This window comes from Sceloporus occidentalis, unplaced genomic scaffold (genome assembly GCF_023333645.1).
Source record: "Sceloporus occidentalis isolate IW3139 unplaced genomic scaffold, rSceOcc1.0.p SCAF_162, whole genome shotgun sequence".
Classification (NCBI taxonomy): domain Eukaryota; kingdom Metazoa; phylum Chordata; class Lepidosauria; order Squamata; family Phrynosomatidae; genus Sceloporus; species Sceloporus occidentalis.
In genome coordinates, this window is record NW_028317142.1 from 1,975,188 (window position 1) to 1,997,079 (window position 21,892).

Here is a 21,892-nt window from a genome sequence, read left to right on the forward strand (position 1 = left end):
GCTTTGACCAGTGCCTAACATTGTGTTAACTGCTTATTTATGGGGACGTTTGAGCAATAGATCAATGTGTTCATTTAAACCACGTTCTACCACTGATGGCTGAGGTACCACATAAGAGTACAATCTTGGGATCTTCCCAAGAAACACAACCTGGAGCTAAATGGAGTGGTGGGGCTACTCCATGCAGCCTTCAGTTGGGGGGTGGGGTGGAAGTACGTGTGTAGCCAGGGCCGGCCCAAGGCAAAATGCCGCCTGGGGCGAATTTGAAAATGCCGCCCCCCCCCCTATCTACCCTTCCTCTCCCTCCGTCCCTGCCGCCCCCCCCATTATCTACCCTTCCTCTCCCCCGCGCCCCCCTTGTACTTACCTTTCAGCAGTCCTGCGGCGAGTCTCCCTGTTCGGTCTCGGTGCCAGCTTGTAATGCTGAGCGCCGGAAGATTTCCGGCGCTCAGCATTACAAGCCGGCACCGAGACCTAACAGGGAGACTCGCCGCAGAGGAGAGAGAGGGGCGCCGAGCGGGTACTGACAGCTTGGTAAGCGAAAACCACTCGGCGCCCCTTTCTCTCTCTTTCGCTTTAAAAAAAAACATAAATAAAAAAAAAAATAATAATAAAAAAAAAGGGCTTGGGGCGGCAAAGTGCCGCCCCTTCAAAAGTGCCGCCTGGAGCGGTTGCCCCACTCGGCTCCATTGTCGGGCCAGCCCTGTGTGTAGCAGCCGTGGCAATACTCAGCTCCCCTGGCTGAAGAAAGAAGAAGCTGACCTGAAGATTCTGAGTCAAACCCAAAGAGTTCCCAAGCATGACTAACTCAGGAAGGCTACTTGAGTGCAGAGAATTAAATTAAATATTCTTTATACTAGTTTGCAGGCAGTTTAAGTCTCAAGCTACTGACCTAAAGTGGCCACATCAGCCATTTTCCCCCAAGATACATATGGATTTTATATACCGATGACCAGCATATATATTCACAAAGGTAATCGCGCACTTAGGTAGACATCCCACATGGTGGTCACAGTGTATGGACCAGATGCCTCTGATGACATCACACATGCACATCATGCATCTGATGACATCACCCTCACATTACTTTTGCTCTGACTTGCAACCTATCATGTCATTGATGATGCCTGCTGAGTGTTAGCATTGAATCAATACTTGCATATTTTAACCCAACAGAAGAAGAAATGGAATGCAGTTGTTGTGAGTTACAAGGAAGATCTCCACTTAGTCACCCTGCGACAGCTGTGTGTCCTAAAGAGTGCTGGGATATAACAGTCCTAAGGACGTGGGCACGAAAGACTGCCACGGGGGCGCTACCCATGGTCAAGCCTAGTTCAGCACCCAAGAGAAATATACTGCTGCCTATAAAGCGAACTCTGGTGCCCCACCTGCTCAGGGATGAAACTCCCATAATGCTCAGCATGTACACCACTTTAGTTTCATTCCTTGACGGTCTTTGAGCAAGCAGCAAGTTATCTGGCATTTTCATCAAATGGAAAATCATTCATGTTCTAGTTCCAGTTACCATAATTCTGTAGCTAGGTCATTAAAAGCAGAATGTCCTAGCCTATACAAACATACATTGTCGAAATGTAAAAATTGGTTTTCTTTGAGTTATATAGAAAAAGTGAAAGTTCTGTAAAATAACCAGGGTGGGGTTGCATACACGCCACAAGAGGTCTCTAGGATGAAAGGAAATTCCAAAAGGTATCTCTCTTATCTTTATTGTCTTTGAGCTGTAAATAATAGACACATTTAATAAAAATAAGAATCTTCTCTTTGCCTTCTACTCAGTAAACCATGTAAGAACCCAACAATGGTGGGTAAATAATCAAATGGGCCAGTCAGCAGGGACATTTCACTGGTTACTATAGTGATAAGTCCTCTTTCACGACTTTCGCTCCAGATCTGCTCTCTAAAGCCCCGTTGTGATCCCTCAAGATAAGGTATGATGATACATGTTACATATAACCCAACGTGGTTTCACCGCTCTCATCAATGTAAGTAGATCCATCTTTTACCGAATGGAGAACCTTCTGTTAACCCAAAACGTTCCCCTGAGCTCGTGCTTTGAAAGCAATACTTGGAATGCACATCATGTTGTACCATAGGAGGTGGCATTGCTTTTGAGGCTTCCACCTCTGCGGTCGGTGTATTTACTGGCTACACATATCCCCCTCCCCACCACCAGCCATCGCACAAAGCCCCCATGCTCCCTTACAATTCCCCTCCTGGCAACGTCCTTCTCAGTCAATGTACAAAACGTCCCATTGTCCAATGCCTAGAAGAAAAAAAAAAGACTCCAGTATCTGCGGATTCCAAAATAAATAAGAGTCTTAAATGTCGCAGTGTTACCAAAACACTCTGCCTCCTGTACAAGGAAATACGTGCAACGGCCCAGAAAATTAACATTTATTTTTAACCCTGCAAAGGTTGCTGCAAACACACTACATTGTACATAGCATTAAGTAGCCTTTACTAAAAACAGCTGATATTAATGTCCATCCAAGCTAGGTCGTCAGCGTCGTATAAAAGTTAGGGGATCTGCGGAAAATATGACTGAAATGGCAGTATTTTATAGCTTCCTGCTCAGGGGTGTAGTGCGCAAAGTGAAATCATACGGTGCGTACATCGATGTTTCTGCCTTTTAGAGACACCGATACTCGGGAATATACTAAAAATACAAGCATAAGTGCAATCCTTATATATTTTTATTATTTTTTTTCCCAGTGTCCCGGTTTACAGATAATATCCCGGGGTTCAGTGCCAGAAGTATGGATCATGGTGCCTGGGGCAAGGTCAGAGGTTGTGCCCCATGCTGATGCCACATCTGCTTCTGGAAGGAGGCACCAGGGGCAGAGGGGCACAGTCTCATGTTGCAGCACCCGCAGCGGCTGCCCCTCTTGCCCCATGAAGGTTAGGGTACAGTAACGGTTCACAATGCTATTTCTAAGTCAGACCTTCATTGTCTGCCCTGGCAAAAAGATTCCTAAAACTCCAAACTCTTTGCTGTCTATTCTTGCTCACTGTCATTGAGCCACTATTAACCCCAGGACTGTGCGGCTGCTTGGGACTAAAATAGTTATCGCTGTGGGTTAACCGGTCCTGGCACCACGAGCCAGTCCTGGTTCCATTAACAAATATCCAAAGTGCATCAGTGCAAGAATGAAATAGATTTCTTTGATTTGCTAAAAAAAAAGTGGTGCAAACAGTATCTCCGTTTACTGACTGAACCCCTACATTACACCAAAAACATTTCATACAGTCCTCCCTGACAACCAACCAACACTGAACACATTAAGATACGTTCTTACCGAGTGAATTCACACTCACTATTTTAACTATTTATGTACCAAGTTTGTCTTTATCCTTCTTGTGGTCCAAAAGTTGTTACATAAACTTCAAAATAAATAAGTCAGAACTAGGCAAGAAAGATGTACCATAAATGAAATGGCATTATTTGAAAACGCAGAGGTCCCTTACAATAAAAACACATAAAATATGAAACCATCGATATCCGGGCCTACGGCAACATGGCTCCACTACCACCAACCGGACCTCGAGCGGGAATTTGGTGAACACCATGTATCAAGATGTCTGCTGTATACTATTTATCATATAGACAAAGTGAAATGATGACACGCGATACCTCCATGTGTTATCGTTGTATTATATGGTCATTGGTGACTGTTCCACTCAACTCTTTGCTGTACACACAGATGAAGCTAACAAACACTTTACAAGCTTCAACAGCATCATTTATATGGGACTGGTGAGTCTAATTAAATGTATTTTATGTTAAAAAATATGCATTAAAGTTCACAGCATAATACAGGGGTGATATAATAACAACAGTCATACAGAAATTACTGGAAAACACTGTTTTTACTTTGGTTCCAAAAGACATTGTCCTACAGCATCAAAAATGTATCTATTTTGATAAAAATGTAACCATCATGGGAACTGTATACTGGCGAATTCTTTAGCCGATTTATCTAAACATCTGGAATGACATCTGCTAAAAATACTTGCATACAAATAACTCAAATAAAATGGTATAATATAACACCAAATGCCATAAAGCTCCAACATCCAGATCAAACAGAAGATTTGCACGTGGAAGCATTCTGCAGATACACCGCATCGCATAACATCGCATCACACCAAGGAGCTTAATCAATCAGGGTGTGCTGTGGTTATTGTAAAATGACATCAATTCATTGGATCTGTTCTCTGTCTGTCTGGGGAATCTTGTCTTTTTCTGGTCTCCGCATTCCCCGTTCACCTCGTTTTCTTCAGAAAATGCATTTTCTGCTGACATTGGAGCCTGATTGCTGCATCGGTCTCTCTGATAGATTTGCCCAGTTCTGCTGTACAGAGCTGCAGCGTAGGAAATGAATGTGATAAATAAGTGATGACTGTTTGAAGAGCACGTTCCCGGGATCCAAGAGGTTACTGATAAGCAGAAGAGGGCAAAAGAAGATGTTTTTAACTCGGTCAAAGCGTGTGTCACAAGCACCAATCCACCGATACAGTCCAAAAAAACAAACAGCAGCGTAGCGGGGCTGGCACCTTACGGAGTACATAATCCTCGCTCAAATAGCGCATACCCTCATCACACCAATATCCCAACACCCCATGTCATTACAAAAGCTTCCAAATAACCAGCCATAAAATAATAATAATTATTATCTACTCTTTTATATAGCGCCATCGTATTCTGTAGCGCTGTAATAACTGATCATGAACTCCTTTAATGCCTTGATTATCGACCAAGACATCACATTACAGGACTGAGCAACAACTAAGCGTTCAAACCTTGGAGTTCCAGGAAGGTAATACTCTGAATAGCTTTGCGTAAAAACTTTTCTTATTATTTACACTATTACTGACCCCGGTCTCCCTGTGCATTAATGGCTAAAAGTGGAGCGATCAACAAAACCATTTCATTAGACGCTATGGAGATTGCACCACTTTTACACTTTGCACCATGATAAACATTTCTACGCAACCCCCGGAATGCCAAAGGTGCGTTGAATACAGATGACGCTGCACACACACACTCTCTCTCACACACTCACACTTTCTCACACACACCACCCTTTAAACCAACAGCCATCTGTCTGTCAAACAGCATAATGAATGGAAACACGTAGTAAGCAGGTACACGGCAGTAATTACTAGCAATCTCTGTGATTGGTCTCGGTCGCAGAAATATGTAGATTGTTTAGTTTTTAATACAAAAAAAAAGCAATGAAACAAAAATATAAAAGCTGCACTACGGACAACGCGCAGAAACGCAGAACTGATATAAATAATGACTCGTTACAACAGATAAAAGTGAGTCAGCCGCGCTCTAGATTTAAAAGATGTTTCTGATTCATCGGTTCTAGATTCATCTGGCATTGTTCTAGCTCGTGGGCTCTGCTGGATTTCCTCGTTTACAGAAGGTGTCACACAAGGAAGTTACGGAGGTATTTGGCAAGGTGACGCTTTCAGGTGTTACTTGGGGGGGTTTTCGGGGTGAAAAGAAAGGGTTCCCACGCGTTTAAGGCTTAACCCTTTACATGTCATGTGGGCAAGCTGATCAATGCCACACCGAGAGGCGTCATGTGATTGGCTAAGGAGGGGGTGTGACTAGAGCAGAGGTGGACTTCAAGATCATTACTGGGGGGTTGTGGATGTTGAGGAACAATGTGAGATGGCTGGTTACAGTGCGGGACACCAATCATTTATCCCCGGGGGTGACAGCAATACACAACCCATTTACTAACACGCCTGCGATAAGAGTAATAGCCGCACACTCTAATGTCATGCCATTTAGGAGATCGTTTATCGATTCATTATCTTCCATAATTAAAGCTTGTTAGGGCCTATCTGTGATCGGCGGTATGCGCGGTGCCTTGCAATATACGGATTTCAGCCACACAATGTCTTTTCCAACCTAAAGCCCCTGGCAGATGATGGTGGACTCCAATCCCCATCATCCATAGGCGAATGATTGGAAGGGCAGTCGCGCTGGGCCGCAGCTTGTTTGTGTTTTGTGACAGATGGAGCACAGACGTGTGCGCGGTGACGGGATCCACGGAGGGATACAGGCTCGTGATGGGGATATAGAGACATGGGGGAGGGTACAGAGAGATGGGGGGCATGCATTGTTGTGATCGAGCTTACCTGCCCCCCAGTTGGTGGTGACAGCTCCATCTTTCCGGATGCGGATCTCACATGCCCCGGCTATTTTGCCCCGCTTGCCCCCGGTCCCCTTGCCTTCCAGCAGGGAGCCGCAGCACTGATAACACACAGCCCATGCCTGCTCCTCGTTGACGGGCTGCTTATATAACTCCAGTATCTCCTGTAAGGATAAGGACTCCCCGTCCAGCCCGTCCCCTCCTGCTGCTCCCGCCGTGGCCACCACAGTAATCCCGCTCCCCCGGCAACCAGCGGCAGCTTCCCCACCGGATCCGGCGCCCAGGCTGTGCTTCTGAAGAGCCGCTGGAGATGATTCAGCCATTCCCGGCTCCGGAGCAAGCCGCGCTCACTGCGATGTGCTGGGCATCCCGGTGACCATCCTCCCGCGGCTCCAGTGCGGGGAATGCGGCAGCAACAACATCACCAGGAGGCGGCCAAGCCTGGAACCCCAGCTCCGTGACGTCACACAGCCTCGCAACGCCCAGCCCGCCGCATTCTCGGTGTAGGAGAAGGCAGTTAGTGACGTCAGCTTGTAGGAGAGGCTAATGCCTTCACCGTCCGCTGTCAGAAGGGCTTTAGAACAACCAGTAACCGGCGTTCCAATGAGAATGGGTCGTTTAATAGTCTATGTACGAAGTAAGAAACACGATGTCTGATCTCAGGAGTGTCCTTGGCTCGGTCCATTTTGGGTTCTAGACTTTTATGGGGCTGGGTAATAACATCTGGTGATGGTCGTTGAGGTCCCTCCATGTTTGTACACTAAAGGCGGCTCTGCCTTCAGGATTTGCATGACTCCTTTACATTTAGGATGGAGTGGGACCCCTAAGGATCAAACTCATGGTCTCTGCGGGTCTGACAGAAGAGAATAACATAAATATGACATCATATCTAAGGACTTCACTCAGACCTGGAGAAACCAGAAGGTAAGCAGTGGTACTGGGGGCCCTGGACAGGCCCGGTCTGTGGATCATGCCCAGCTATTGGCATTGTCATGTCTGTACAAGAACACCATTATCATGACAATACATGTAGTCATTGGTGCTCACGGGCTATGTATGAAAATGTCTTGTTGCTGCGTACTTCTAATTATGTTACAATAAGCAGGCGATATGTTGACACAAACCTTTAGCATGTTTGGTGAACCGTTACTGGGTCTGGATCATCATGGGATCCATCTGTATTCTACATGAACCTTCCTTACCCAACAGATTGAGTACAACTAATAGAGGATGGAAGCCAACATGCAATGGGACCAACATATCGCAACCTCAGGGTTTTTGGATGGTCCTCATCCTCCCGGCATCACTTAATCAGAAACTGGCAAGTCTAAGATCAATCAATACCTTTAACTAACATTTTGACTACATTTCAAGTTATTCTGCTTTATAAGCATAACAAAGTCATGGCCAGTTCATATCTGGCACATATCCCTCCATTTCTCACCAATCCAGTTCACTCATAAAAACAATTAGCCGAGTGATGTTTATTCGAATGACCTGTGACCTCATGTCTTGGACAAAATCAATCTACAAATGGAATTCGTAAATTTCACTACGACTCCAACAAAATCTAAATAGTTTGGACATTTTTTTCTAGCCAACTCTCCAAAGACCGCTTCTGATGATTTGCCCCAGAGTGGATTTTTATTATATATAACCGCAGCCACAGTGTCCCCCCTTGCGCCCTTTCCAAAGTTTTGAATCACATTGAAGATTCATAATGCATTAAAAGTTCAAGGCTTAGCGAGGTCCTAGTTAATACACACAAATCCGACTCATCCACACCCCGATATAAAAGCCAAAAGCCAAGTAATCCGGTTTCTAGTGTTTAGAGCAATTCCTCCTATAAAACAAAGGCAAATAAACAAACAATGTATAAGATACTCTACCCACAATAAGTAACACCTACTAGATTGCACGTGGGGATGTACCCACGCAGAAATGTCTCAAACATGTTTTTGTTTCTTTGGTAAATCAATGTTTTTTTTTGTTTTTCAGAACAAATGAAGGCAACTGAAGGGGAGGAAGCACAGCTAACAAGAGGAGGGTCAAAGTATAAGTTGTGGGACAAGGGAGAGGGGTAATATGAAACCATATAACGCAATCCAGGACAAGAAAATACAAAAAACAAAAAAAATCAGAAATTGCTATAAATTCAATGCTGGTGGAAGAGGGGATAGAGGGGCAGGAGAAGGGGTTCCGCACGTCAATGTTGGTGTGATTCAGAAAGGTTAGTGATAGGAGGTGTGGAATTTAGACCGTGGAACAGATAAGGGGGAGAAGAGATGAAAGAGTAAGAGAAAGCATAGAAAAACAACCGCTAAACACTGTAGGGGAGTGCTGCAGCTTCTACTTTAAGTGGGGTTTTTTTGGTTTTGGAAGAAAGCAGTGTACTTTAATATGCATCCTTCTTTATTAAGGCTGTCATGCACGCTAAACTGCCCCTAGAATTCCAACTAAATGACAATCCAGCCTACCTGCAGTATAAAATAAAAAGGTAAATACCAGCAGGATTAAAATTGTCTACATCATAAGGCTCTCAATTCTTAATGGATATATTTGTTGTATAGCTGTAACCTCCTTTAAAACAATTATATATAAAATAAACACACACACACACACACACACACTATAGGGACACCTGACCACTACACCAACAGGGACCTCTATTGCATTGCATTCTAAATACATAGACATTAATATGTAGTTGGTTCCCCCCTTTACAGTTATAACAGCTTCCACTCTTCTAGGAAGGCTTTCCACAAGATTTTTAGCCCATTCATCCAGTAGAGTATTTGTGAGGTCAGGCACTGATGTTGGGTGAGAAGAGCCCAGGGCCGGCCCGACAATGGAGCCGAGTGGGGCAACCGCTCCAGGCGGCACTTTTGAAGGGGCGGCACTTTGCCGCCCCAAGCCCCTTTTTTTTTTTTATTTTTTTTTTTTTAAAAGAGAGAGAGAGGGGCGCCAAGTGGTTTTCGCTTACCAACCTGTCAGTACCCGCTCGGCGCCCCTCTCTCTCTCTCCTCTGCGGCGAGTCTTCCTGTTCGGTCTCGGTGCCGGCTTGTAATGCTGAGTGCCGGAAGATTTCCGGTGCTCACCATTACAAGCCGGCACCGAGACCGAACAGGGAGACTCGCCGCAGGACTGCTGAAAGGTAAGTACAAGGGGGGGGGGGAGGGTAGATAATGGGGGGGGGCGGCGAGGAAGGGTAAATAAGGGGGGGGCGGCGTTTTAAAATTCGCCCCAGGCGGCATTTTGCCTTGGGCCGGCCCTGGAAGAGCCGACTCGCAATCTCCATTCCAGTTCATCCCAAAGGTGTTGGATGGGGTTAAGGTCAGGGCTCTGTCCGGCCAGTCAAGTTCTTCCACACCAAACTCATCCAACCATGTCTTTATGGACCTTTCTTTGTGCACTGGGGAGCAGTCATGCTGGAATAGAAAAGGGCCTTCCCCAAACTGCTTTCACAAAGTTGGAAGCATAGCATTGTCCAAAATGTCTTCACATGTTACCCTCAGCATTATACAAGGGACATTATACATGGCCAGCCCAGCGCTTCCTGCAGCAGAAGGTCTCTGGGGTTGGACCTTTATAACGCAACGTATAGTGAAGTCAAGCAGCTGAAACCCAATCCTTCCTTTAGTGAAAAACTCCACTGTAATCAGTGGACAATATTATCATCATTACACCGACTCAACTCAAAGTAGAAAGCCACTATCCCTATAAAGTACCAATTTATTTCATCTTCCGTAAATATTACCCATCGTGAACCAACGTTCAGCTGCAGTAGTCTACTGCTCTCTAGTGGTTAAAATAAAAGCCTGACATACTTTAGATGCGCATATGAGCAAAAATATTCACGTATTCAAGAAAAGATGCTTTAATGAAAGTGTATACAAAATAAATTATTGTATGTAATTTCTACATTGTACAGATATACACATTCATCATTTATATAAAAACCCTGCATAATGACAAGCGCCACATGAATTGAAGAAGTTTTCCCTGGAAATTGAATCAGAGCAAGGGTTGACAGTCCATGACAAAGATATTGTTGCATGTGTCATAAAACAGAGCGATATTTACATGCAAACATAATCCACACGGCACACGCAGATTCTGGGTACGTGAAAACTCGCACTCGAACCGCGAGTCTGATTTGATCGCCGCGACAGCTAATAATCTCATCGCAAAAAGGAGACCTGGGAGGGAGAAAACAAAAATAAATAAAATAAATAAGCAAAAAAAATAAAAATGCAGTTTTAACAGCATCAAAAAATTCCTCTCCCCAGACTAAAACTACAATACTGACAATATCCACTCAGGAGCAGATGCACATGGAAGGAATGGATCACTGGACTAACAGAACTTCCATTTGACAGGACAGACTTTTAAGGTAATCAGGAAAAAAACAAGTATGGAGCTTGGCTCAGACCGGTACTCCTTCACCCGCCAACTCAGGCTGGAGCTCACACCATACTTAACTCAACTGCTGCTTAGCATCGAAAGGTGTCAGCCGCCAGGTGAGCAGCATCTCAATAAAACCCTGTGCAACTGCTCCTTTAAATATAATGATGTTCACAGAATGGAGTTGGGACAACGAGTTACACTTACCGTAGACAAGTTGCAAACGCTCTCCGAGCATTTCTGTGCACAAAATGAATGGGGAATCCCTTAAACGTGTGGCCGTCTGGAACCGCCCGCCTTATGGCATCCTGAAACTCTTCGTTCCCAGCGCAGATTCCGGTGGTACGTTCAATCTCAAACGAGGCCAACGCAGAGGACAAGAGGTAGGAAACATTGTCCTCCCACACTGTGGTGAGACCTAAATCCTACATGATCAAAAAAAAGACAAGATTAAACCAAGCTAGGGCTGCAACTAACGATTATTTAAGCTCACCATTTTGTATGGAAAGAAAATCCTTTATCTAAAAAGGAGAGATTGATGTAAGAAACAATATTTTTACTTTATTGAGAAGGTAGTATATAATTGGAACACCTTACCAGCAGACGTGGTAAAGGTTCATTTAGTAATATGTGAGAGAATTTAAACATGCATGGAATAGGCATATTGAATCCTATCCTGAATCTAAGATGAAACCAAGTACTGCTTAAGGTTTGAGTCTGTTTGTGCAGATGCTAAGCTGAAAGAGTTAAACTGATTTCTTTTGCATTCCAAGAGCTGTTATGTTCCCCAAATCTTCAGTCATGCATTTTTGCAAAATACAAGTTCTATAATAACAGAAACTACAGAGCAGCACAAACCCACATAGTTTTACCTTTCTGTGCTCCGATACAAGAACTCTGAGCTGTAACTCAATCTCATTACTCTCTGCTGCGGCATCAACCACGGAACAGCAGAGCGGCGGGAACGGAGGAAGCGAAGTGATGGACCCCGGAGAACAGACTGATTTAACGGCTTCCTCGCTCATTGGCTTCCATCTGGACTCATCATTCAGATCAAACAAGCAAAGTTCCACGGAATCAGAAGGCTGGCAGTTGGCCAGGAAGCGTTGATGATTGAAGATACAGCCAATCGTTCGGTAAGGATACAGGGGTTTAGGCTGTTCGACTATCGGGGGATCATCCGGATTGATTGGCTGGTGCACATACCTGCAGGACCAGGATATTACTTTAACAACTGCTGTCAAATAGTCCGTTCTTTAAATAATCTGCTAAATACACAAAATCACCAACCTGTGCCCAGTCAAGCTCTCCCAGAAGGTGACCGATCCATCTGTGCCATATGTCATCACCCAAGTGTGCGCTACACCCTTTCCCTTCGTCCCAACACAGACATAGGCATCCAACCCAAACCCAAGAAGGAGGCTGCACAGGAGATTACTATGGTCTTCACAGTCACCCTAAAAAATAAGAACGACTCTCATTACACATCGTTTTACACCTTCTTCAAATGTAATAGAGTAATACATATTATAGGCATTGTGCCCCAACCCCCCCCCCCCCGTATATAGATTTAACATGAGCCATACCTTATTTCTGCATAGGAAGGACAACATGCTGCACCACTGTTCTTGTTTACCACCTCCCCCAACCACCGGGGCCTTTTCAAAGCCCATAACGCTAACGAAGCGTGCCGCTTGCCGCGGTGTGTCCAGAAGACGCCCTGCCCGAAGAGGACGGACAAAGGAACACACAGGGCGATTTATCCAATTCTCGTCCTAAGAAACACAAAACCACTTCTTATAAAGGGACAGGTTCCATCGATGAGAAGTTATGAGGAAAACAGACACGTTCCCGTGTGTACAAACAATTTAACAATACAAGCTTGTCACAATACCAGTTGGGGTGAGTAAACAACAAAAAACACAAACTTGTGCAAAAATCTTGACAAGCCTGGAGTTGTGCGAGGGCCGGATCTGTAGATATTCGCTCCACCACTGTTTTGCGTACACCAGGAACAGGCGTTCCTTCTCTGCGGTCTTCTGCCGCTCTAGGGTAAGCTGCCAGGAAAAGAAAGGGTTAACATCTTATTTGTTTGATTAATGAAATGTAGTACAGGATAGACCGAGTATCCACTCAAACAGTGCAGACTCAACAGATAATTCAGAGGTATTAATGATACGTTATTTTGCTGTACATGGTGTAGCCAATAAATTATTGACTTTTTTTCCCACAGAGACAGTTTTTTAATGCATCATGGTTCACCGTATTATTTATTTACATAAAGACAGAAGACTTTACCTGAGTTTTAACAATTTCCTGAGACAGAATCTGGTTCAGTGGGGGGTACATCTCAAGTTTAATGTTTAAAATACCCAGAGATACTTTGCATTCAGCGCCTGCGGACAAAAACGTGTGTTACTGCAGACATTATATATATGATCTGCCCCTGGTGCCAACAAAGACTGATTAATGACTGCATGGACAGTGTTAGAGCTTCCCAATAAAAGGAGATTTATTTTAAATATGGTCTGAGGGAGCTCGTGAACCACTAGTTAAACATGAAAACTTTCTTCTATTCAGTAAACGCTTATTTTGCTGCTTTCATTAAAAAGTAAAAATCTACAATATCTACAAAATTAAATACATACATATATTATACACATATACACTTAAATATGGTTTATTAGAACTTTACAGAAAGTAAAGCGCTCTCTGCCACTAATCATCCGCTTAGTTTTGAGCAGAGGGCCTCCGACTCTCACCTACTCCCAAGAGTTCCACAGCAAGGCTAGTCACCCCTTTCTCTGCTGCCAAGACCGAGCGCCACTCTAGAAAGTGCGATGCTACTAAAGTGCTTTCACCAGCTGTGTCCATCCTGATCAGAACCAATTGCACTGGATCACAAATAGACAACATGGTGGTTGCGTCGGCCATTTTGTTCCCATCACCTGTTACGAAAAATACGTTTAAGTGGGTTAACACCTGTCACAAGCAAGGGATCAACAATTACCAGACATACTGTAGCTCAAATCAAATTTAGGTCTGTTTTATAAGGCCTGTGCATGTTGGAGTGGTTTAAACAGAATGGGTGTGAGTGTGTGTGGGGGGGAATCAATATGACTAAGATATCATACATACTTACACACACGCCAGCTGTTTGTATTGATGTGATCATCATAGACACAAAGCTTTATGTACACGGGCAATGCTATGGCTCATTATAAATAAAACCCTGTTGCTATAAAAGAGCAGCAGCGATCCAAACTAAAGAAAAAGAAGCAGACCAGCAAGAAAGGAAAACCACTAACTTCCAAACTGCAAACCTTACACATCCCAATTTCCCAACACCAGGTACATGCCTTTTCAGCTGTTAAATCAATTACCAAGATATAAGTGAACATACCCAAACTGTCTTTATGCAGTTCTAGCAAGAAGCCATCTTGAAAGTCTGGTTCGCAGGCACATGGAACTGGTTTAGAGCGAAAACGCTGGTTTCTAAAATGTAAAAAAAGGGTGAAGGTGGAGCAGACCTGTCCTGGGAGAGGCTCGGGTTCTTGCAGGTGTTCCAGGAAAGCTTTGCCCCCAAGGACCTGAAGGTGAAGATACCGTCTTGCCGGATCAATGTTAGCTGCAAAAAATGAATTATAAAATAAGATGTAGCTTGAACAATATGCGGTGTAATGAAGACAAATATGACATTGTGATAGCATGTACAAGAAGACATACCGTGGATTTGGAAAGAGTGAAAATATTAAACGTGAGAGTTTTAAAGAATTGCGGCATTCCAGACTGTTGTGTTTTCCTATCAGGAAACTAACCAACTAACCAAGTTAAGGGAAAACCAGCATGACTAAAGAAGCAGATTGGTAAACTGACTAACGTGACACAATGAGACACCAGACACACAGCATGTTCTGTTTTTTTTGCACCTGGGCATGTAACCAACCAGTAAGGACATATACAAATATACACACAGCACTGGAGCAAAAGCATTAAGACACTTTCTCTGAGGCATGGACACTGTTGGCCCCTGTATGGTCAGAGATCAGCTTCTGTATAGACGTGCAGAAGACATATCAGGAATAGGCAGGAGGATTAAAATAAGTATCCCCCCCCCCCCTACAAAACTCATAAAGGAATTATTCCGGTGATGTATTTACCTTTGGGACCTGACCTACGGCAGCGCTCCCAGTCGCCTATGGAGGCAGTACAGTGTCTGCACAGCTTCCATAGGCTTGATTGGGGAGATGATCAAATATCTCCCCTGGAACCGGCCCAATTAGCAACAGGACACCAGGAAGCTTTGATCGCCCGTTTTGTACCAGGGGACTGCCCCGCTGAACCTGCCGCCCTAGGCCTCGTTCAGGAGACGTCACTGAATTATTCTACAGTTTTACATAAAGAGTTATGTCATTAAACAAATGTTAGTTACTAATAACGTTGTTTTTCCCCAAAAACAAAAGGAAACGTATGTGTTCTTTGCTTACGTTTTTTCAATGGTCTTGGTTCTTTATCTATAAAATGTGTTGCTGGTTTTGGAGTAGAAGTAAGGTCCCTTGCACCGTGATCCTTAAAACAAAAGACAGTTATGCACAAACGATGAATCAAATTCAAAGACGAAGAAAAAGGTCTTAGTTTAGTTGTCAGATCCCTATTTTAATGCAAATATATATATACTCTTAATAGAGGCACATCATCCCTACCAAGAAGGAACATCACAGATATGTACATGGATCAACAGCAAGAAACAAACAGATATGGGAAAGGCTGAACCTGATGGACGCATGTCTCGGCCTAACTAACATACATAAATATACATAAACACACACACACATTATATATATATATATATATATATATATATATAAAATCACCTTTAAGAGAACAGAACCAGGGTATGTTTAACTTTTATTTTTTCCTTCTGCTACACTAAAGAATCCCTATGTACACCCGGTGATACCTCCCGAGTTATCCTTCCAGGGACAAAAGCAGCATTAACCAGAAAGAATAATAAAGAATCAGCTGTTTTTGTATATCAGTACAGTGGGAGTTTTTCCATTCAAAAACAATAATAATAATAAATCATTTTACTTATTTACTTATAGCATGCTACAGCTTTTTTTCTCTATCTATATTTTCTTTAAAATATGCCTCTTATTTTTAAAAATGTCAGCTTTAATACCAATAACAAAGCTTGGGCATCAACAATCATTTCTTTTATATCCACCTTTTGTGGATATCTACTCTTGTAAATGACACAAGAAATGAAACTATTCTTTATTACGGCGCTCAAAATAGGTGTTTGAATTGGTTAAAACCTGCTATTTTCTCACCTGTACCACATATCCCTCGGAGAACCTCAGTTCCTTGAAGGCATCGTCAATCACACCTCGCTGTCTCAAGGCTTTCATGATATCCCGTTCTGACAGCTGTTGGCTTTCTGCCCTTGCGTCTTGTTTCAAAGAGTCGGCCAAGACCTCGCGTATTTTACCAGCTACATCCATCTGGGGAAGAAATATCCTTATTAAGATCAGTGGATGTATCATATTCTGCACTTCAATATATATCTTATATGAGGTTATGGATATTACATAAATATTATTCAATAAATATAGATTTTTGTTTTATTAAGGAACCAGTTAGAAATTTCAATACAATATTTTTGCCCACCTCTGGAATAAAAGTGCTTGTAAAGTTATGTATAAACTATACCGCTGTTTACAAAACACTTCTGATTAACATTCACTGCAAGTCCCTCCAGTCCCTTTAAAGAATAGATATGACAGTACGTTTTTATTATTATTAAGTTGTATTCAATAATGCGGGGGAAAAATAAGACTTTTTTAAAAGACTGATTGGCAACTTTAAAAAGATGGGAGCACTTTTGGCGCATGCACACATGGGGTCTGACACCCCAATTGATATGCAGTACATCGTGTGTCAGAAGACATGTTTATCTGAAGACGCCTCATTCGTGTCCCTAAGTGGGAGTTGGGTATGGGGGGATTCTGCACAAACCTCCTTGTGTTTGCAAGGGGGATAAATTGTATATGCATTAAAGTACATGTGATGGCAGGTGAGTCTCTCTTTGAGGGTCTCGGTCATCAAATCGTGTGTGTGTGTGTGTGTATATATATATATATATATATATAGCATTAAATACGTGAGAGAGGAGGGGAGTGAGAAATACCCCCTTAATATTAAAGCACAAGTTGTTATATCTACGGTGTGGGCAGAAACAGCCTACACAGCGTTCCTAAGAGCTTACACTTACCCGGGTCAGCTGCTCGTGGATCATATGCTTCAGTTCGATGGCTTTCTCTGGAGACAGAGTCATTTTCCTTCAGGTTGTATGTCAACAATATAGTTCCATTTACACGCGCTCTCAATAAAATAGTTACATATACATGCGCTCTCAATAATAAAGCTACATATACACGCGTCCCCGCATCGCTCGGGCCATGACTAGCTACTAAAAACCTCAGCTGTTACCCGTTCTCCATAGCCTGTTACGCGCATCCCCTGACAACCCAACCGGCTCCTAACTTGTGAGTGGCGGGAGGACCAGCGGGAAGCTGTCTTTGGCACTGCCTGATCACATTAATCCAGCAGCAGGCAGGGCACCTCATGGCAGACGAGGACCTTGCGTGACGTTTCCACTGAGCGCCGTCGCACGATATTGACGTTGCGCTTTTGGTTTCAGTCAGTCATGCTCGTGCCGGTGGAATCAGAGCGGGATATCCCGGCGGAATGTACCCTTTTGCTGGTAAGAACGAGCGAACTCTTGCTGAACGCTGCTGATAATCACGGGTCCCCGGGAACCGGGAGTAGCACATGCTGCTCTATGCCTATAACAAAGTATGCACTCAAGCGGGGTTATTCACTAAAGGGGAGCTGTGTTTCTTTGCCTTCACACATCATGAAGGGTCAACCCCAGTGAGTTTCTGCAGCTTGGCTGGCCCCGTATAATGTATAGTTAAATCGGCGACATTTGTCTTTCATAGTAAACAGTGAAGTCAGGGAGTTGATTCCTGCCTGACAGCTCTCCATTTAGTGAATTGCGTGCAAAGGATTGCTTTTTACGATTTTATTTATTGTGACTAATTTTTCATTATACTTAAGACTTGTTACAGGTATGTGGATTTTGTGTGCTTTCCTTTTGTAAGTTTAATTATGATGCTCCTAAATACCCAAAAGACACATTTGTGCTTGACGCTCGCCATGGCATTTTATCATTTACATGTACAAAAAATGGAAACTTGTGGTTCCTGTCACCGTTGTACGGCAATGTTCTGCTGAAAATGAAAGCCTACGCGGATTAACCGGTTCTGTTTAAGTTTTACTGTTTAACACGTGATTTCTTTATAATTAAGTGAAACCTTCTCATAGTAAAGAGGAAGCAACCACCTCCATGCTGCCCGTATAACAATGCTAGAGCTCCGTACAAACAGGTATACGGGTCGCGGCCGCTTTCGGTGACTGGGAAATGTAAAAATGTCGTTAAAAATACGCCGTAATACCGCTCTTGTGGCACTCGCCTTAAATATCCCGGCTTGACACCGTCTGGGTATTAATAAAACATATACCCTTCTGTTTTAGCCAGCTGTATCTGTGGGAAATTTAGGCCAGCTATCCATCGATTTGGTCATCTCCACACTGAATATGCCAAAGGTCGGCTATTTTTACACAGACTGCCTCGTGCCCATGGTGGGAAATAACCCTTACGCAACCAACGAGGAAAATGCAAAGGAGCTTAGTACAAATGCTGAAGGTGAGTCACGTGAATTGTTTTTCTTACAGGGGTACTAATGTTTAATTCTAAAATCTACCACGTTGCTGGCATGTGCATTGGATCTACTCGCGCACCGGCTGCGTGCGGCTTTCTAGCTGAATATGCATTTCGTCATCGCCTTTTGCTGGATGTCCCCCCCACGCCTGGGTATCTCTTAAATGTGTTTGGGTTGTTGGTTTTATTTGTGTACGCATGTATTCGGGAGACTGACGATACTATATAAAACAAGAAATGCTACTAGTTTGTCACAAGTAACTCTGTTGTTGCTTGCGCCTTTGTGTTTCTTTAGTGCATGCAAGTAATTTCAGGTGTTTTTACAGTGTATGCTTTGCCGACCAGAAAACTTGTTGTCCTTCAGCTCAGATCACCAATCATAAAGGTATGTGTATTATGGAAAGCCCAACATTTGCACTGGTCTGTGGCTCAATTATTCATATTAGCATATCTGCTGCTAAGAAATCCTACATTTTACAATTCGATGCAATACGTAAAGTTGTGTAATGGTATATGCATGTGTGTATTAGAAATACATCCTATCTGAATACCATAGCAGCAGCTACCTTAAATTACCTCCCCTATTTGTTGATTGTAATGATGGGTGAGAAGGGAGGAAATACAGCTGTTGGTGCCACACTACACATTGTTAGACCTAAACTTAATATACCCCAGCAATTACACTTAACAAACAATGTTTACAAGCTGTTGGTTAGTATTAAAAAATTATTATAGCTATGATAAAAAGAATAAGGCATAATTTCCCTAAGTTAATGTGTAACGCCTATCTGGAAACATGTAGCATCCAGACATTGTTGGCACACAACTAAAAAGCAGTTAAAAGGGGAACTGCTACACACAAAGCTTTCTGGTTTATCATTCGGTATGAATTGTTCTGAAGTTACTTACATTACAAAAGACAATTTTAAGCAAAGAGAGCAGGGATCTGTGGTATATTCCAGTCCTCTGATCTCTTGTTCCACCCTTTTAAAGTTTGTGAGAAGCAGAGACTTCCCACCAGAGGGGAGCAGAAAGTGAGGCGTAACAGATCTGACAACAGGGCATGGAGGTGGCTGCTCATCTGTAGACACACAAAGTCAATTTGCCTTTCACTTAACATAAAATACTTAAGCCCCATCCTCTAATTGAGCAGCATATATGACATAACCTTATTCCAGCTTTGGTTTTATAAGTAATGGCAGCTTCATAGACAGTGTGATTTCTTAGTTATATACCTTCTTGCAGTTGTCCTTAATCTTATCTGGTTTGAGAGAAGAGCAGGTGGTGCTTTTTTCCTATAAAATAAACATTTCCTGTAATACTATTCAGAATGTATTCTATATCTTTGATTTTCTGTCTAATTGATGTATCTTTTCTTTTGTTTGTTTAAAGAAAAAATCGAAATCATTTCGCCAGGCTCTGATTTGCTGGATTAAAAGGTGTTCCTTCACCAAAGTGGTTCTCCTATCAAGCAGCCACGCCTACCAGAGAGTTGACCAGCAACTATTTGGGTAAGCAATATGTAATCAAATCCAGTTTACTGTATTTAAGAGCCAGAGTTGTATTTATAGTAGACTTTTTTTCTGAGCAGTTCCCTTTTTTGTTGAAGCCTTTGGTTTGTGAGTGTTCTCTATTAAAAGGCTCACTGTCACAGTCCTGCCTGAACATGTTCCAGCAGTTCCTAACCCCATGGAAATACATTTAGAAAAGAAAAATATAGTCCAGGAAGTCTGCACCTTCATTTCTGATATGTGACCCTGGTGGCTTTCATAATTTCTTATTTTGCAATTATTTTTATTACTCCTTCTGTTCTAATTGTGACCCTAATGATGAATTTTCCACTTATTAAAATCATGAATGTGATTTCAGTTAACTACATTCAAATGTGATCAAGGTAGTTCAAAGCACAATGACGTATTGGTTCTGATCTGTCACCTTACAGAGCTCCATTCCGCTACCTGTTGACTCCAGTCTTACAAAGGTCTGTGGCAGATGTTGTACAGGAGCTAGAGTGGAAGGAAATGGAAAAGGTGTCTTCTTATCCGGGAATAAATGACGACGAGAAAAAAATTTCTGTCCCTGGTGGTGGTTTTACAAAGCACTTGTTTGACGACTGGTGAGTTGTCGTATGTTTGAATACAAACGGTCAATGACTGTATAATTAATAGAATTAAGCACACAATGTGCTTCCTGATTAGAAGGAAGTTTTTCAGTATTTTTTTTTGTCTCCCGTTATAATAGTCATTTCTTGAACCATCGGGGTGTCCGCTGTTTCAGGGGACGTGATGCTTTTTAATAAGGCTGATCTCTACTTTCCCTTTGATGTACGGAGCAGTGGTGAATAGAAAACAGCCCAAGCTGTACATTATATGGAACAATACGGTTCCTGCCATTCTCTTTCCTGCTCCTTGTGATTGATTTTTTTTTTTAGGTTTTTTTTTTTTTTTATGACCATCATGTGTTTCCAGTTTTAAGAGTCTATTCTTTTACTATGAAATGTTTTGTATTTAAAATAATTGCTGCGCTAGTGAAGGTTTAATTTCAGAAATCACATATCCTGCCACCAATGTAATCGGTTTTCCATTTGCAGTTGTTTAGAAGAAATACAGCTTGCTGTTGTGCTAAAGTTCTGTTCAGAAGGTGATAACATCCCTGACGCCTTTGCGCTTCTCAACCATGTGAACGAGTGGCTCAAACTGGTGGAACACTCTGTAAGTAGATTGTCGGCGCTCTATCAATAAGACAATAATAATAAAGAAACCATGTCTCTGAATCACATCAAATGCATTAGGGTGGGTGTGTACAAGTCAGATGTATCTAAAAGCATTTGTTTTGGATTAATAGTTTGTGCCTGAGCCTGTAATTCCAATTGTTTGTCCTCGTGTACCCTGCATGCTCATCTGCAGTGACTCAAAGCATTTACTTGAGCTGATATTGGGCCGGTGTGATGTGTAACCAGAGTATATCATTGGCTAAGAAATTATAAGGTTGTTTGTAAGATGGCATAACTGTAAGCAGTACTATAACCTAATCAACAGCAACTATTCCTTTATATTTTTGTGCCTTAAATATCAATATGCATACTGTTGATGGAAATTCTACACAAGCGTATGCAGAAATGTTCCCCACGATCCTGGCTTTTGTAGCGCTGGTGTCACCTAATCTCAGTATTTTTCCTTTGTTTTTTGTAGGATGGGGATTTGTCTGTTAAGTGGAAGATACCGAGCTCATGGAGATTGTTGTTTGGTAGTGGTCTGCCACCCACTCTCTTTTAATGAAGAAAAAATCTGAAGCCCCTGGTAATTTGGCACCTGTGGGCCTTGACTGCTTTCTCTGAATGATTTGTGAGGCAACGCAGTGTAATTGGAGGTATAAATTTAAATGACAGTTATGAGATCACAGCCTTATTGTTTGCTCCTGTGTTCCCACGTCAAATCTGGTGGTGTATACTGAAGCCTTGGGGTCAGTTGATGGACCTGCCTTTATCCATATCACAGGGTGCAGTTGCTGTCAG

The 21,892-nt window shown here is 42.8% G+C and overlaps 2 protein-coding genes across 3 annotated transcripts; one reads left to right on the forward strand and one right to left on the reverse strand.

Annotated features, from left to right (window-relative positions):
- Positions 1–10,248: 10,248 nt before the first annotated feature.
- LOC149279568 (centrosomal protein of 76 kDa) lies at positions 10,249–16,929 on the reverse strand. Of its 2 annotated transcripts, none has more exons than XM_089501065.1 (12): positions 16,867–16,929; positions 15,935–16,096; positions 15,080–15,161; positions 13,996–14,220; positions 13,355–13,540; positions 12,891–12,988; positions 12,521–12,649; positions 12,179–12,367; positions 11,883–12,049; positions 11,465–11,798; positions 10,800–11,017; positions 10,249–10,387 (listed from the first exon to the last, which is right to left on the reverse strand). In XM_089501065.1, the coding sequence occupies exons 1-12, from the start codon at positions 16,927–16,929 to the stop codon at positions 10,249–10,251; spliced, it is 1,992 nt and encodes a 663-aa protein (XP_089357191.1). The 2 variants fall into 2 exon arrangements, with proteins under 2 accessions (XP_089357191.1, XP_089357190.1); XM_089501064.1 differs by having other exon boundaries at positions 15,926–16,096.
- A 372-nt stretch (positions 16,930–17,301) lies between these two features.
- On the forward strand, positions 17,302–21,653 carry LOC149279569 (proteasome assembly chaperone 2-like). The gene is made up of 7 exons (XM_089501069.1): positions 17,302–17,358; positions 18,192–18,363; positions 18,705–18,763; positions 19,771–19,889; positions 20,321–20,494; positions 20,969–21,089; positions 21,570–21,653. The coding sequence occupies exons 1-7, from the start codon at positions 17,302–17,304 to the stop codon at positions 21,651–21,653; spliced, it is 786 nt and encodes a 261-aa protein (XP_089357195.1).
- Positions 21,654–21,892: the final 239 nt, after the last annotated feature.